We start from the raw sequence: 14,827 nt of genomic DNA on the forward strand, positions 1-14,827 counted from the left end.
CACAGAGAGATGATCTGTCACTTTGTTCTTGGTCACTCCCACTTGTCTGACTACACTGGAAGTATCTGTCTCACTTAACAGCTGTGTTATGTGATGGTGCTTTGTTACCATATAATTCCAACAACTGAGAACGAACTGTAGCAGTGTCCACCTTCAATCACAGAAAACTAAGTGCTGAATGATGCTCCAATTCATAAACAGGCTGCTATGAGCAACAGCACATCATGGGAGAAGCAATCTGGTTGGTGGGGATAGGAGAAGGCTGGGCTGGGAAGGAGGAGGGATAGCAGAGTAGGGATGGGGGACAGTAAAGTGCTGCTCGTGGGAGTGTACAGGGATGAGCTATAGAGACGGTGGGGCAGAGCAGCTAAGAGCAGTCGAGAGGTTACAAGGAGGGTGGGTGGAGCAGTCGGGAGGTTACATGGAGGGCGGGTTGGAGAGGGAGAGAGGTGCAGGAAAAGAGAAAAGAAAAACAGCTGTGAGTGCACTGGTGGAAAAGAGGCTGTGTAGCACTGGAGTGGGAACAGAATGGGGGTGCATGGTTGAAGGACAGTGACTAAGTAAGGATGAAGCCAGGATGGTTACGGGAACACAGAATATATTGCAGGGGGAGTTCCCACCTGCACAGTTAACCCTTTACGTGCTCTGGACATGTCAACGCACACACCTTTGTACCTGTCCCTGTGTGCTCTGAACATGTTTACACACGCCACCAGTCCAGTAGACACATTCACAGTACCAGCTAGAAGGACTGGTGGCGCGCGTAAACACGTTCAGAGCACACAAGGACAAGCACAAAGGCGCGCGCGTTAACACGCCCAGAGCAGTGAAAGAGTTAAGACTAATTTTTGTCTCCACAAAATGGAAGGAAGGAAGATTAGGTCTAACGTCGTCAACGATAAAGGTCATTAGAGACAAAGTACAAGCTCAGACTCTATTGAGGATAGGGAAGGAAATCTGCTATGTTCTTTCAAAAGCACCATCTCTGAATTTTGCTTCGAGTGATTTAGGGAAATCACAAAAAACCTAAATCTTCATGGGCAGCTTCATGGGCAGAGGCGGGTCTGAACTGAGGTGAGCTTGAACCATCTTCCTCCCAAATGCAAGTCCAGTGTGCTAACTAATGTGTCATCTTGCTCAGTTTTGTATCCTCATCCAAGACAATTTCTGAGAGACCCTACTAGAACAGACTCGTCTTGACACACCTTAGTCATTTTTAGGCTGCTGTCACTAATGTGACTACCAGCAGTTCCCAACACTATGCTCATCACCATGTACTGGTACATTAATAGACGATTTTCACACTCAAGCAGGTGGGACATATATTGTGAATAGGTTCGTTCTTTCAGAATGTGTCAACAAGAATCTGTAATGCAGTTCACTTTAAAGTACAACAACACTGAACATGTCACCTGAGTTAAAAAACTATTTTTACAACATATCAGATAAAGCCAGAACTAACAAAAGCAACTTGTGACTCTCATTCGAGAGTCTTTTATATGTAATTAATGGAATAATTTGTTAGACAATTTGTGATATCACAATATTTTATTACTGTTTTTTTCCCCGTGTTGGTAATACCACAGGACTAAAATTATACATTCTTCATAATTTATATGATTATATACTGACTATTATTAACTGAAGCATAGCCACCATTTCATTTGCTCACTTTCTACAACATCGTTTAAAAATGTGCTACATCATAAAGCTTTTACAATTTACACAGGCCAGAGAGTTACTCTTGACAGTTAACACAATAAATTAATTGTACTTTTGGAATAAGGGTATTTTATAAGATGTATTTCATAAATATTTATGAAAATATAATATAATAGCTATGTATTACTACACACTATTTCAAATGAGATATAGATCCAATAAAAACTTAAATTGTGGAACAATCAAATCCAAATTCTATATGCGACAATATTCAAATGCAAATGACAAACATCTATAGAGATCAGACTCATGCCATAAATATGAAAATATCACAGTGGAAATAATTTCCTTGTTTCTACAATTATGTAGATTTTTCTAACTCAAGTACTATGTACAGTACTGAAATAATCGAGAGATACACTTTTAGTCTCTAGGCTCAGCTTATTAATTGTGAATATCCAGTATTAGTTCACAGCACTGAAAAGGATTAGACACTTACAACATTCTTCACCTATATACATTTCCCATACTACACCACAATAAAACTGTCTTAAAAATATTAAATTCATTAAAAGACACTGAAGCTAACTGTGACTACTACACAGGTATGCGAAAAACCATCACATTGATTATAAATCTATTAACATCAATGAATGAAATCAATATCTGCAAAGGTGAGACTGAAAAGGTATATTTATTGACTTAGCTGAAGTCTCGGTCAGGAAGACAAATTGGCGCAACCAGTGTCCAGGTGTACAGGGCCAGGCACAGCCAGCTAGATATTACTTTGACCCACACAGATGCTTCATTTGCATTAAGTGTCTCCAGGCTTGAGTTAGGACTGTAACAAAAATACAGCCATCTGAGAAGTTTGACAAATTACATGCATTTGCATAAAATTTTTATTTATTGATATTAACTTTGCCAAGCCAGATTTTAATGATAATAGCTTGGATTATTCTAAAAGATCTGTAACATCAGTAATTTTTTAATGCCCTAAGGCTAACTTGAGGTATGTTGTTATTTTTCTCTAAACTCTTATTCATGCTTTTTACCTTGTTGTCCTTATGTCTTTTCCTTTCTCCCATCCACTTCCCCTGGTTGCAAACATAACACTCAGTGCAGTGTTTTGGTTTTCTAAAGGTGTGTTTTACAACAGATCTAGACTGCCTCATCCTCACTGACCCTTGTAGCATGTTTCGGTTTGCCTATAGTACACTGACAGAACTCCTCTTGACCTTAACTAATGCCACTCCAACTGATTGTTGTCAGACTGTATCATTTTCCAAAGGATAAACATCTCCAATGCTTTTTTTCAATGGTTCAGTTAACAGCTGTGTACAAAATCTACATGTACTGGAAGCAGTTCCATTGGAAACACTGAAAAGCCATCTGAGTAAATTTTTATGATGTCTAAAACCAACCACACTGTCTTCTACTACCACTTTCTGCATAGAAGACCACTACATTAGAGTTACTTTAGGTCAAGTCTTTCAGCATTTGCCAGTTCATAATTGCAGCTGTTGCATTCCAGTTTACTAAGAAGGTGAAATATATGGTAGTGGCAACCACTAACAACTCAAATATGTGGTAGATTCAGAAGAAAATGCCGAAGATCTGCTGTCATATCTTACTTTAGAGAAGAAAGATCCAACTGCAGCAGCTGCAGAATCAGTGCCAGCTAAAAAGTCAGCAATTGCTGCACCAGCAACAAGAGTTGCACTAGGAGCAGGAGCACTCCACAAGGAGACTGCTGTCTTGTACACTAAATACCAAGATCAGCAGCAGATGTCACTGAAATACTACAACATTGAAATTTATACATGGTAACAAACTCTACATGCTAGATGCAAGCCCAACAGCCATTACAATGAATTAAATGAATCAGTTGGTACATGTGTGCAGTGAAAATACTAGTTGTTGTTGTTGTTGTTGTTGTTGTTGTCGTCTTCAGTCCTGAGACTGGTTAGATGCAGCTCTCCATGCTACGCTATCCTGTGCAAGTTGCTTCATCTCCCAGTACTTACTGCAACCTCCATCCTTCTGAATCTGCTTAGTGTATTCATCTCTGGGTGTCCCTCTATGATTTTTATCCTCCATGCTGCCCTCCAATGCTAAATTAGTGATCCCTTGACACCTCAGAACATGTCCTACCAACCGGTCCCTTCTTCTTGTCAAGTTGTGCCACGAACTCCTCTTCTCTCCAATTCTATTCAATACCTCCTCATTAGTTATGTGATCTACCCATCTAATCTTCAGCATTCTTCTGTGGCACCACATTTCAAAAGCTTCTACCCTCTTCTAGTCCTAACTATTTATCATCCATGTTTTACTTCCATACATGGCTACACTCCATACAAATACTTTCAGAAACAACTTCCTGACAGAATGAGATTTTCACTCTGCAGCAGAGTGTGCGCTGATATGAAACTTCCTGCCAGATTAAAACTGTGTGCCCGACCGAGACTCGAACTCGGGACCTTTGCCTTTCGCGGGCAAGTGCTCTACCATCTGAGCTACCGAAGCACGACTCACGCCCGGTCCTCACAGCTTTACTTCTGCCAGTATCTCGTCTCCTACCTTCCAAACTTTACAGAAGCTCTCCTGCGAACCCAGTTGGTAGAGTACTTGCCCGTGAAAGGCAAATGTCCCGAGTTCGAGTCTTGGTCCGGCACACAGTTTTAATCTGCCAGGAAGTTTCATATCAGCGCACACTCCACTGCAGAGTGAAAATCTCATTCTGGAAACATCCCCCAGGCTGTGGCTAAGCCATGTCTCCGCAGTATCCTTTCTTTCAGGAGTGCTAGTTCTGCAAGGTTCGCAGGAGAGCTTCTGTAAAGTTTGGAAGGTAGGAGACGAGATACTGGTGGAAGTAAAGCTGTGAGGACCGGGCGTGAGTCGTGCTTCGGTAGCTCAGATGGTAGAGCACTTGCCCGCTAAAGGCAAAGGCCCGAGTTCGAGTCTCGGTCGGGCACACAGTTTTAATCTGCCAGGAAGACTTCCTGACACAAATCTATACTTGATGTTAACAAATTTCTCTTCTTCAGAAACACTTTCCCTGCCATTGACACTCTACATTTTATATCCTCTCTACTTCTACCATCATCCATTATTTTGCTTCCCAAATAGCAAAACTCATTTACTACTTTAAATGTCTCATTTCTTAATCTAATTCCCGCAGCATCATCTGACTTAATTTGATTATATTAAATTATCCTTGTTTTGCTTTTGTTGATGTTCATCTTATATCCTCCTTTCAAGACACTGTCCATTCTGTTCAGCTGCTCTTCCAAGTTCTTTGCTGTCTCTGACAGAATTACAATGTCATCGGCGTACCTTAACGTTTTTAGTTCTTCTCCATGGATTTTAATACCTACTCTGAATTTTTCTTTTGTTTCCTTTACTGCTTGCTCAATATACATATTGAATAACACCGGGGATAGGCTACAACACAGTTTTGCTCCCTTCCCAACCACTGCTTCCCTTTCATGCCCCTCGACTCTTGTAACTGGCATCTTGTTTCTGTACAAATTGTAAATAGCCTTTCGCTCCCTGTATTTTACCCCTGCCACCTTCAGAATTTGAAAGAGAGTATTCCAGTCAACATTGTCAAAAGCTTTCTCTAAGTATGCAAATGCTAGAAATGTAGGTTTGCCTTTCCTTAATCTTCCTTCTAAGATAAGTCGAAGAGTGAACAGCATTATTTGTGCCATCCAGACGTGAAAGTGCACTGTTGAGGACTTCAAAGCACTGCCACTCTGGCTGATGATCCCAGCCCTGTGGTTTAGCTATATTGGTAGAAATTTTGTTGCCACTAGCATAGTGCATTATACAGCAAAGTACGGTCACACTGTTGCACTTCTAGACTTAGTTTTCATATTATATTTATTACATGAAGAACATTACCTTGAATCTAAAACAAGTTATAATCATGCTGTACTTCCATAATGTTATACTTTACATAAGGTTTCAATTTGTTTTTCAACAGTTATTGCGACCATGTATTTATTTATTTATTTACTTATTTATATATACTGTCATTTTGTCTTGCAGTAGGCAGATTTCTGGCACTACAATGGAGAACCTCCCCAACAAATTGTGAGCACTACATCCCATTCCGATACATTGCATAACACTGCACTAAGCACCAATTTAAATTTAGGAACTCTTCTCGCTAATGTTGACAGAAAACTGACAAGCAGCCACAATAAGACTTTCTCCAAATGACATTCATTTTTCTCAGAGACCTCTCATGTGTTTTGTGATCTAGCATTCCTTAAAGAATATCAAATTCACAACCTTATGAAGGTCTTTCTCCTATTCTACAAAAATATGATTGGTAGAAATTGTTGGATATAAGGTATGTGTGTCACGGAAAACACTTTTTTCAAACAGATCCAAACTTGTTTTAGCACATTTGTGTTACCTTCAGCAAGTTCCCTCTCTTCAAATCTGTATAACTCTAACATGTTTTAAGAGAGAATGTACAAAAATTAAGCATAAAACAGTTTGTTAGTTGCCATTGCCTTAATTTTTTTACATTATAGGGAGATGCAGGACCCTCTGTATATTATCATGTACTTTTAACTTGCCATCTGCTACTAAAGTATGTTAATGTGAATTTGGTTGGGGAATTAACACATCTAAATGTAATTTTGTTGTGGTCAGATATTTTGAGACCGCACTTTTGATTCCTTCTGTGTTTTCTGAGAGGAAAATGTACGTCATAGCAAATATTCTTGTGAAATACAGGGGTTGTACAAAAATATGGAAACATCACAGGACTGCATGCTTGAACATAAATACAGTCACTAGCCAAACCCACAAATTGCACTTGGGTTTTTGACCTGAACAGCACCTGTACAATGTTCTCAATATGTTGCAAGTGTTAGTCTTGGTCAGAACAGCACTCTGTGTAGTTTTGAGTACATTATGATCAAGCTAAGTGAATTTGAAGCTGGGTAAATTGTTGATATTTGTATAGTGGGTGCTTCTGTATCCAAGGCAGCCAAAATGGTTGGTGTTTCAAGAGGCAATGTCAAAGATTTATACCAGTTACAGGGAAAGTGGAAAACATCATCTGCTAAATCAAAACACGGACAAAAATGCATCTCGAATGACTGTGACAGATGATCATTGAAGAGGACTGTCATGAGAAATATGAGAATGACAGCTGCAAAAAGGCACTGTAGGACTGAATGCCACACTTACAAACCCTGTCACCACCAAACTAACATGAAGGGAGCGCCGTAAGAATGGAATTGCAGAGCAAGCTGAAATATCAAAACCACTCATCAGTGATGCAAATGCCCGTCCATGAAAACATGGTGCTGAAGCCATAAAACCTGAACTTGGAGCAATGGAAGAAAATTATTTTGTCAAATGAGTTATTTCACATTGGTCCAATTTCAGGCTTAGTTTACGTCGCAAGAACGAAACATGGTGGTGACTTGGTAGCCGTATCATGGTATTCTGTAGGGCCCATGGTTACCTGCAAGGCTGCATTACTGCCAAGGATTATGTAACCATTTTGGCTAGTCAGAGCCATCTCATGGTACAGTGTTTGTTCCACAATGGAGATGCTGTGTTTCAAGATGATAGGGCACCATTTCACTCAGCTACCATCATCCAGGATTGATTTTTTGAGTATGAGAACTAATTGTTGCATATTCCCTGGCTACCAGTCACCACATCTCAATATTACAGTCTTCAAAACAACCATATAGTGGCTCCAGATGCTGTATCTCTAGTAGCCACAAAAACAAGGAGTGCCAAAACAGATTGTAAAAAGCACCAGAAATACTTGTACTCATTCCAACAATATACTTGCAATTTTGTCATATGATGACATGATGGAGACCGTGGCTATTGTTTGAAGACAAATGTTGATTGTGTTAGGATAGCAACCAGTCACAAATTTACTTTCAGTTCCTTTATTCAAAGGAAACCGTTACCGGTTTCGAATCATTGTGATTCATCCTCAGACGGTTTACACGCTTTCTTTATGACATGTGGTGTGTTTTTACATAATTGTCGTCAAACGTCTGTTTGTGTGAACCAGTTCAGCTTACCAAATCCTCTGGCAATTTACATTTGTGAAACCTGGACTGCTAATCACTGATTCTATACAATGTATAAGACTCATTAGTAATTGGTGCTTTCAGACAATGTTTAACTACAGTGAATCCACAATAAATTGACCCTTTTTACTGGTGCTGCCAGTAGTGGAGAAAATTAGCATTAGCTGGAAGATTTTCATTTGTCTCTGAGGGAAGGAATCTATGCCACTTCCCTTTCACCACTCCTCCCTCCTAGCAGTCCCCGTGCTGGGGCAAGAATTGGCCTCATGCCAATCCCAAAAGCCCCTGCATGGAGGGCAAAATTATCATGGACAAACTGTGCCTTCTTTTCTAAACACTCAAATATTATTCCGTAATGCTTCTCTACACAGATGCAAAAAAACTTTCCCTAACTCCATTTTACAGATGGTATCTACTTTCTGATACTATCTGTCTAGATCAAACTTCTGCCACGTATTAGCTTCTCTCTCTCCTTTATGTTTTATGATTTTTTCTCTCTTCATTCCAAGTGTATTTTCTCTTGTTGGTTGCATTTTTCCTGGCAACATTTATGTGATGAACTGCTTTATTTCACCTGCTGTCAACACTTTGGGACTAGTATTCTGTTTGCTGACGAAAAAAAATTACTTCGGAAGCAATCAACTTGATTCCATTATGCCAATCAGGACTTACAGCAACATTAAACATTCTTGCATGAAGTAGTTCTGAGTCTGGAAAAGAATCTCTCATATGAAACCAGAGGCAAAAGAGAAGGAAGAAACAAGTCAGAGCTACCAGATACTGGGATCAATTAGTCAAATGGTGTGGGAAAAAGAAGCCACACAAATAATGCAATATTATGAGTATGTAATTTAAACGGACTGACAGCCAAGCTTCAACTGTAGCTGTCAACTGGTCAAATATTGGTGCAAATAGCAACAACAGCTGTAAAACAGTAAAGTGAAGATAGTCAGTGAAGAGTGCAAATACGAATTAGTCACAGTGAACATAAATAATTCATGTGGTGTTGAAACATGGTATCAAATACTTACGAATACCAGTTTGTTAGAGTCATCATGACATAAAGTGTAGCCAGAGCAAACATGACGTGGAAGAATGACCAAGAATAAGCAACAGAGTCTTCTTCATTGTCCCATACTTTGGAACTTCGACCACCGCTTTCTCCTCCATCATGAGAATTAGTTTCTGAAACAAATTTAAGAAGAAGACACTTTGAAGAGCTCACGATCTGAAAAAATAGTTATATATTCAGTTACACCACAAAAAAGGAAAAGAATACCTAAAGAAGTATCAGCATATCATTAACAACAAAGTCTGTATCTCTATCAAGAAGTTTTCTTGCTGATGTTGTAGTGGGGGGGAAAAAAACTAGTTCTTACTAGCAAACTAGTCTTACCCACTGGAACGAACACTTAGTACTAAGAGTGCGCGATTATGAAAAATTTCACCAACATTAAAAATGTGTGCTCGGAACACTCAACTTTTAGTCTCTCTGCATTTACAGGCTGTATCGTTACCAACAGAGCTACTAATTATCTTGGTAGTAATGCCCACATAGTACTGCAATGACAAAATTCAATGTCAGTGGATATAGTGTATTTAGCAGTAGTCAGAAACTACACTCTAGTGAGAAATACTGATCAAACTACATACTGGAAATCTCTTTTAAGCTTTTAGTTAACTTGGATAAGGGGCTGTGTAAGGTGAAGTGAGTGAGAAGAGAAAGGGGGTAGGGTTGGGGAGAATGGATGTTGACAGCTGGTAGGGAGGGACAAGTGCACAGAGAAGGAATATGACACCAGCATGCTCACCCTTGCACCTGCCAGAGGAGTTGAATGTTGTTCACTATGAGGTGGATGGGGGGAGGGTGAATTAACTGCTCATTTTAAGAGGTGGTTAAGCTTTATTTTCAGTTCTTTTACAAAAGAGAGAATGATAACAGTCAATACATTCAAGTGATGCCAGTAGACTGCCAAAGAGTATGCTAATGGAGCATCACAATTCAGAAAGCAGTACACAAAATGCTACAATGCTGGGATTATTCAACTATCTCAGAAGGAATACTTTATTTTTGTGAGGAACAGGATGGGTACTGATGTCATCTTGCAATTTAGAGTGTGAAAAATGTTACAATGAAAGATATGTGTTTTCTCCCAAACACTGATGATACTTTAGACTACTTAAATGAAGACAGGATTTTGTAAAACTATGACTTTACAAAAATGTCAAGTGTAAATTATTGCTGGATGTGATTATCAATAGTGACAATGCTGGAATGTCTTGTTTGATGTAGAAGTATACATACAGTTTAAGAACACATTATTGGCTTGAAATTACATTTCTACGGTCGAAAACAAGTACAATATAGTGAGATATCTTTAGATTGTTATATTAATAATGACTAATCAGAAACTTTTGTATCTAAGTCTAGTCACTAAAAAACTTGCACAAGATCTTAAATTCATATTGGTAATGAACATTACAAGAATCTTATATCTTCAAGAACCTCTTTTCTGTCACACACCAAGACTGATTCACAAAAGGGTCTGTAATGCAAAGTGACGCCTGTGGAGATGAGCATGAAAGTATCATATGGAAGAACAGAATTTTTTTTAAGTCTAAGAAAATAAGTTTGCTACTGAGCAACTGTCTTCATTATCTTTAGTCCACTACCAAATCTGATTGTCATGTTTTTTCCCCAATGCTACACAAGCAGACAAAATTCTTCGGTTACACTCTAATCAGGAAGTAACTGTTTTACTAAATGTTTTAATAAACATCAGCAAATATCACAACAATTAAGACATGTTGATAATCTCCACAGTTCCTTTACAATATATGCTACCGTCTCTAAGCTGAATCAACTCTTAACTCCACAGGCAAAATTTTGGAGATTGTTATGAGAAAAGAAACACCCAGGACAAGTGTCTCAATTTAATCCTTTTATGAGATCTGTTCAAAAATTCCAGAACTTTGCCCAAAAAAATTTTCTACACTTACCTTTTACTTATTGTGCATGGTCTCTGCCACATAATTCACAGTGGTTTGTGGAGTGTAAGTGTAGATGCAGGTATTTTCTGAATGGTCTCCCCCACTCATAACAGAGTAACTACATTTTGTGCCAATGCCAATGGTATATACCATGTGTCTTGTTTGTAAACAAACTTATTCCATTTTCTCACTGTACTTGCTATTGACAACAGTAACACTACTATTCAACAGTAACACTATTACTCAATAATGAGCTACTGGAGACCAGGAGTCTGCTAAACAACCTGTCTTCCTTTGACATACAAAACCTTTAAACTGATGTTCTTGTTCAAGAGACAACAGATATTTTTGACATGCCCAGAAATGGCAAATTAAATCCAGAAGAAATATGCAAACTGATCTTTCTCCTCTGTCTCATTACCTCATACAATTATTTTTCTTTTAACAGCAACATGCTTAAAGAAATAGATGGCCTTGTAATGGGCAAGGGGCTCTTAGGGTGTTTAGGAGATATATCTGTCAGTCCCCTCAAAAACTTATTCTAAGCAAGCTTCCGCCCTCTGCAAGAAAATGCTTTTTTACTGCACAAATGTGAACGATATTTTTATTATAGTGAATGTGTGCACGGATGACTTACACCTGCTCGTAGATGATTTTTTCCATTTTCATCCAGATGTCTTTTCACCCACTAACTTTTGTCAACTGAGTGCTCCATCAACTATTTGTATCTAACATTCACTTTATCCAATAACCAAATCACATTTGGGATTTATAGAAAGCCCAGAACCAGTGACATCTTGCCAACCTACCTTTCAGTTACAAAAGAAGATTCTTTTCTTCTATGGTTGATGGTTTATGTGACCTTCCCTTATACGTAGAAACTATTTTTAACAAGAGTGCTCAAACTTGACACACTGATAGAACCAACGTTTACCATTCTAGTCTGGTACACTGAATGCACAAGTTTAAAAAAAAACTCTAAAAATAGCACCTCCTCAACCTCAGGGCGAGTACTTCTGAGCCCATCTATGTCCCTGCATCTTTTCTGGGAGCCCTCTCTTACAGAATTGCCAGCCTTCTTAAAAGTCATCACATGAAGATAGCTTTCACAATTAACGATCAGGCCCAACATGTTTCTATCACAACAAATGATTGTTGAAAGACCTATATTGTCCTTCAGCACCTACACACTCCAGTGCTTAGTCTGGTCAAACTGATCAAGCCCTTAAAACCAGATATCAAGAACACCTTTTAATTAGTACGGGCACTGTCAAAAACAACAAGAGAACCAAGTATAATCATCATCCTCTAAATAAGTCGCAAATGCTCCACACTGGCCCCAAAGGGAAAAAAGGACTTTCACTTCTGGAAGAATTAGAAATTTCCAAGCTTGTGAACGGTCTGCGGACCACCGTCACAACAAGCAACTGATTACAAAAAATCTAACTCTTTGCGATACTACGTCATCTGCTGTCTTCCCAAAATGAAATCTTTCTGCCCCCCCCCCCCCCCCACTCTTATCCTATTTCCTCATTAAAACCAATTGGTTTCCCAGCTCCCTTACTTTCAACACTTATGGCACCTTTCTTTCCATTCTTCCCAGGTCAAAATTTTTATCTAACACAACAAATTCCTTTACCTTTCGTGTAACATTCTCTCTCTCTTACAAGACCCTTACATCACTCATTTCCTCTTTTACCTCTTCCCTCTCCCCCCTCCTATTCATTCATATTAATACATAAGGTTCCCTACATATTTAACCTCCTTGCTCCCATTCCCCTACATGTCATTCATACTTCTATTGCTGAAGAGCTGCCACCTGGCTGGCTTCCAACTCACGCAGTTCCTAGTTTGTAATCTAGTTGCTCCACTTGCGTGTTTACAGTTCGTGAGGACACTGCACTTCCACTTCATTCAGCTTGTTGGCTATAAATGTATACCTACTACTGCACCAGCTCTTCCTTCTGTTATAGTGATTTTAGCTACATAACATCTCTCTCTTATTACTTTATATTTTAATCCCACCCTTCCGCCCTCCCAACTTTTTATTGCAAAGGAGATTTGAACATTTGAATAATTTGCTGCATCTGCCATAATTAAACAGAATGGAATACATCACAATTCTACATCACTGGTCACTTCAAAAGTTCACAATCTTGCCATATCAGTATACTAACAATCAAAAGAGAAAGAGACTACATTAATTAACCAGTTGGCTTGGATATTTCGAAAGCTGGTGGAGGTTGCAAATACCTACTTAACCCAGTAACCCCCCCCCCCCTTCCCCAAACACACACACACACACACACACACACACACACACACACACACACACACGCGCGCGCGCGAAGAGAGATGAGTAGTCCAAAGATGCACACACTCTTTCAAAATAGTTTTTAACCTCAAGCAACTGAGTGCTTCTCTTGTATGTCTCATTGTCGATTGAGATTTTGCAACAGAGATATGAATGACTACAGGAGCATCACAGATTTTCTGTACATAATGAATGTCAATATACTTGCAGCTGGATCTGATTATTAAAAGTTTTAATTTCACACCACAGACAATGCACCATAGGGAAAAAGATATATAACTGGGTGCCTACCTTCATTAGCTACCAATGATGCCTCCCCTGTATGTCGCACTGCAGGATACAAAAAATGCATGTTACTGGCAAAATAGTTACATATGCTAAATTCTCTACTTAGAACAGATTATATTCTTTTAATTACAGAAGTATTTTTGCAATAAGAATCCAGTTTTAAAAATCACATACAGATTCTTTCCTTTGGTTTAAATCAAAACATACTCGAATGACAAACTTTTTGCAAGCAGCAGAGATGTTTTATGCGTCGGTAATTGTCCTGATGTTTATTATAAGTAATTAAGATGATCTACAGCCAATAAAAATTAATACAGTTGGAAATCGTTTCGAACTACAATGCTTAATCCATATTCCAGGGTAATGTTAATTCACTAATACTGAAGATAACTGGTTATCAATAAGAGAGCTTTGGCTCTGTAAATGCACATATTCATTATTTAATCTTATAGCTGTTGAGCTGAATAATTACGAAACAGTAAAATGTATTATTCATATTAGTATAAAATGTGGAACAGAAAAGAGCTTTAATATAAAACTAGAGGTTGATGCAGCTCTCTTAAAAGTGCAATTAAGTACTGAATACATACTAAATGTAAACCATTTCTTATTATTTTATAATATAAATGAATCTATTAAGTCATTCTTAAAAATAAGACATCATTTTCAAACAAATTTCTAAGGTAGGCATGTATTACACTACTTTCACAACTATTTACACAGATAGGGAATTTATTTTCATAACAATGTATATAACTGGCAAAGTTTTGTTCCATCACTTGTAGAAGATAAGCCCTGTAATAACAGTTCATGAAGCTAAAATCAAATATCTTGGGCGACAATGTAAGATAGGAGTATTCTGGGGGGAAAAAAAGGAAAAAAAAGGAAAATAATTTGATTTGCAAAAAAAAAAATGGTATCTTTATTCCTAAAATGGGCGGTTATTAAACTAGCCTTGAAAATGCCAATGAGATGGTGGACAACTCAGCAAAAGATTGAAAATACGCATTGCTGTTTCACACTGGACACAGAAATAAGCCTGCAATATGTTACCAAGACAGGTCAATTGTTCACAGTCATGTGAAAAATATACTACACTTTTCGCTCAAACAAGAATTTCATTAATACCAATGTAAGTAAATTGACAAATGGCTTTCCATAAATAAAATACTATAAAGGCTTTGTTTTGAATTTAATGTAATACCCATAAGATAGTACAGTTGAAATGAGTCTTCCCTAAATTTTTGTGCCATATCCCAGCAGAAAGTTTTGGAGCCTTTCTTTTTCAGTGAAGCAACTGTAACTAGTGTTTTTTATCTTGATGGGCTACAATTATGGCTCCTCCTCCAATTGGATGAAGCTGAACCACTGAATTTTATTTGGCAGCGAGATGGTGGACAAGATTGATTTAATAACGATGTACCTGCCCGCTAGGTTGGCTGCAAGAGGCCAGGTGACAGGGCTCGTTTCACAAGGGCTCTATGCTCACCTG

At 38.4% G+C, this 14,827-nt stretch overlaps 1 protein-coding gene across 2 annotated transcripts in view; it reads right to left on the reverse strand.

Moving 5' to 3' along the window:
- Nucleotides 1-1,529: 1,529 nt before the first annotated feature.
- LOC124595439 (probable serine incorporator) overlaps nucleotides 1,530-14,827 on the reverse strand; it is a 110,460-nt gene continuing 97,162 nt past the window's right edge. Inside the window, exons 8-10 of one of the 2 annotated variants that reach the window (XM_047134179.1) lie at nucleotides 13,339-13,377; nucleotides 8,774-8,927; nucleotides 1,530-2,503 (exon numbers count right to left, since the gene is read on the reverse strand). In XM_047134179.1, coding sequence (XP_046990135.1) covers nucleotides 2,365-2,503; nucleotides 8,774-8,927; nucleotides 13,339-13,377 — 332 coding nt within the window. In that variant the 3' untranslated portion in view covers nucleotides 1,530-2,364. The remainder of the gene's footprint in view (nucleotides 2,504-8,773; nucleotides 8,928-13,338; nucleotides 13,378-14,827) is intronic. The other variant, XM_047134180.1, reaches the window with a different exon arrangement.

This window comes from Schistocerca americana, chromosome 2, assembly GCF_021461395.2.
Source record: "Schistocerca americana isolate TAMUIC-IGC-003095 chromosome 2, iqSchAmer2.1, whole genome shotgun sequence".
Lineage (NCBI taxonomy): Eukaryota > Metazoa > Arthropoda > Insecta > Orthoptera > Acrididae > Schistocerca > Schistocerca americana.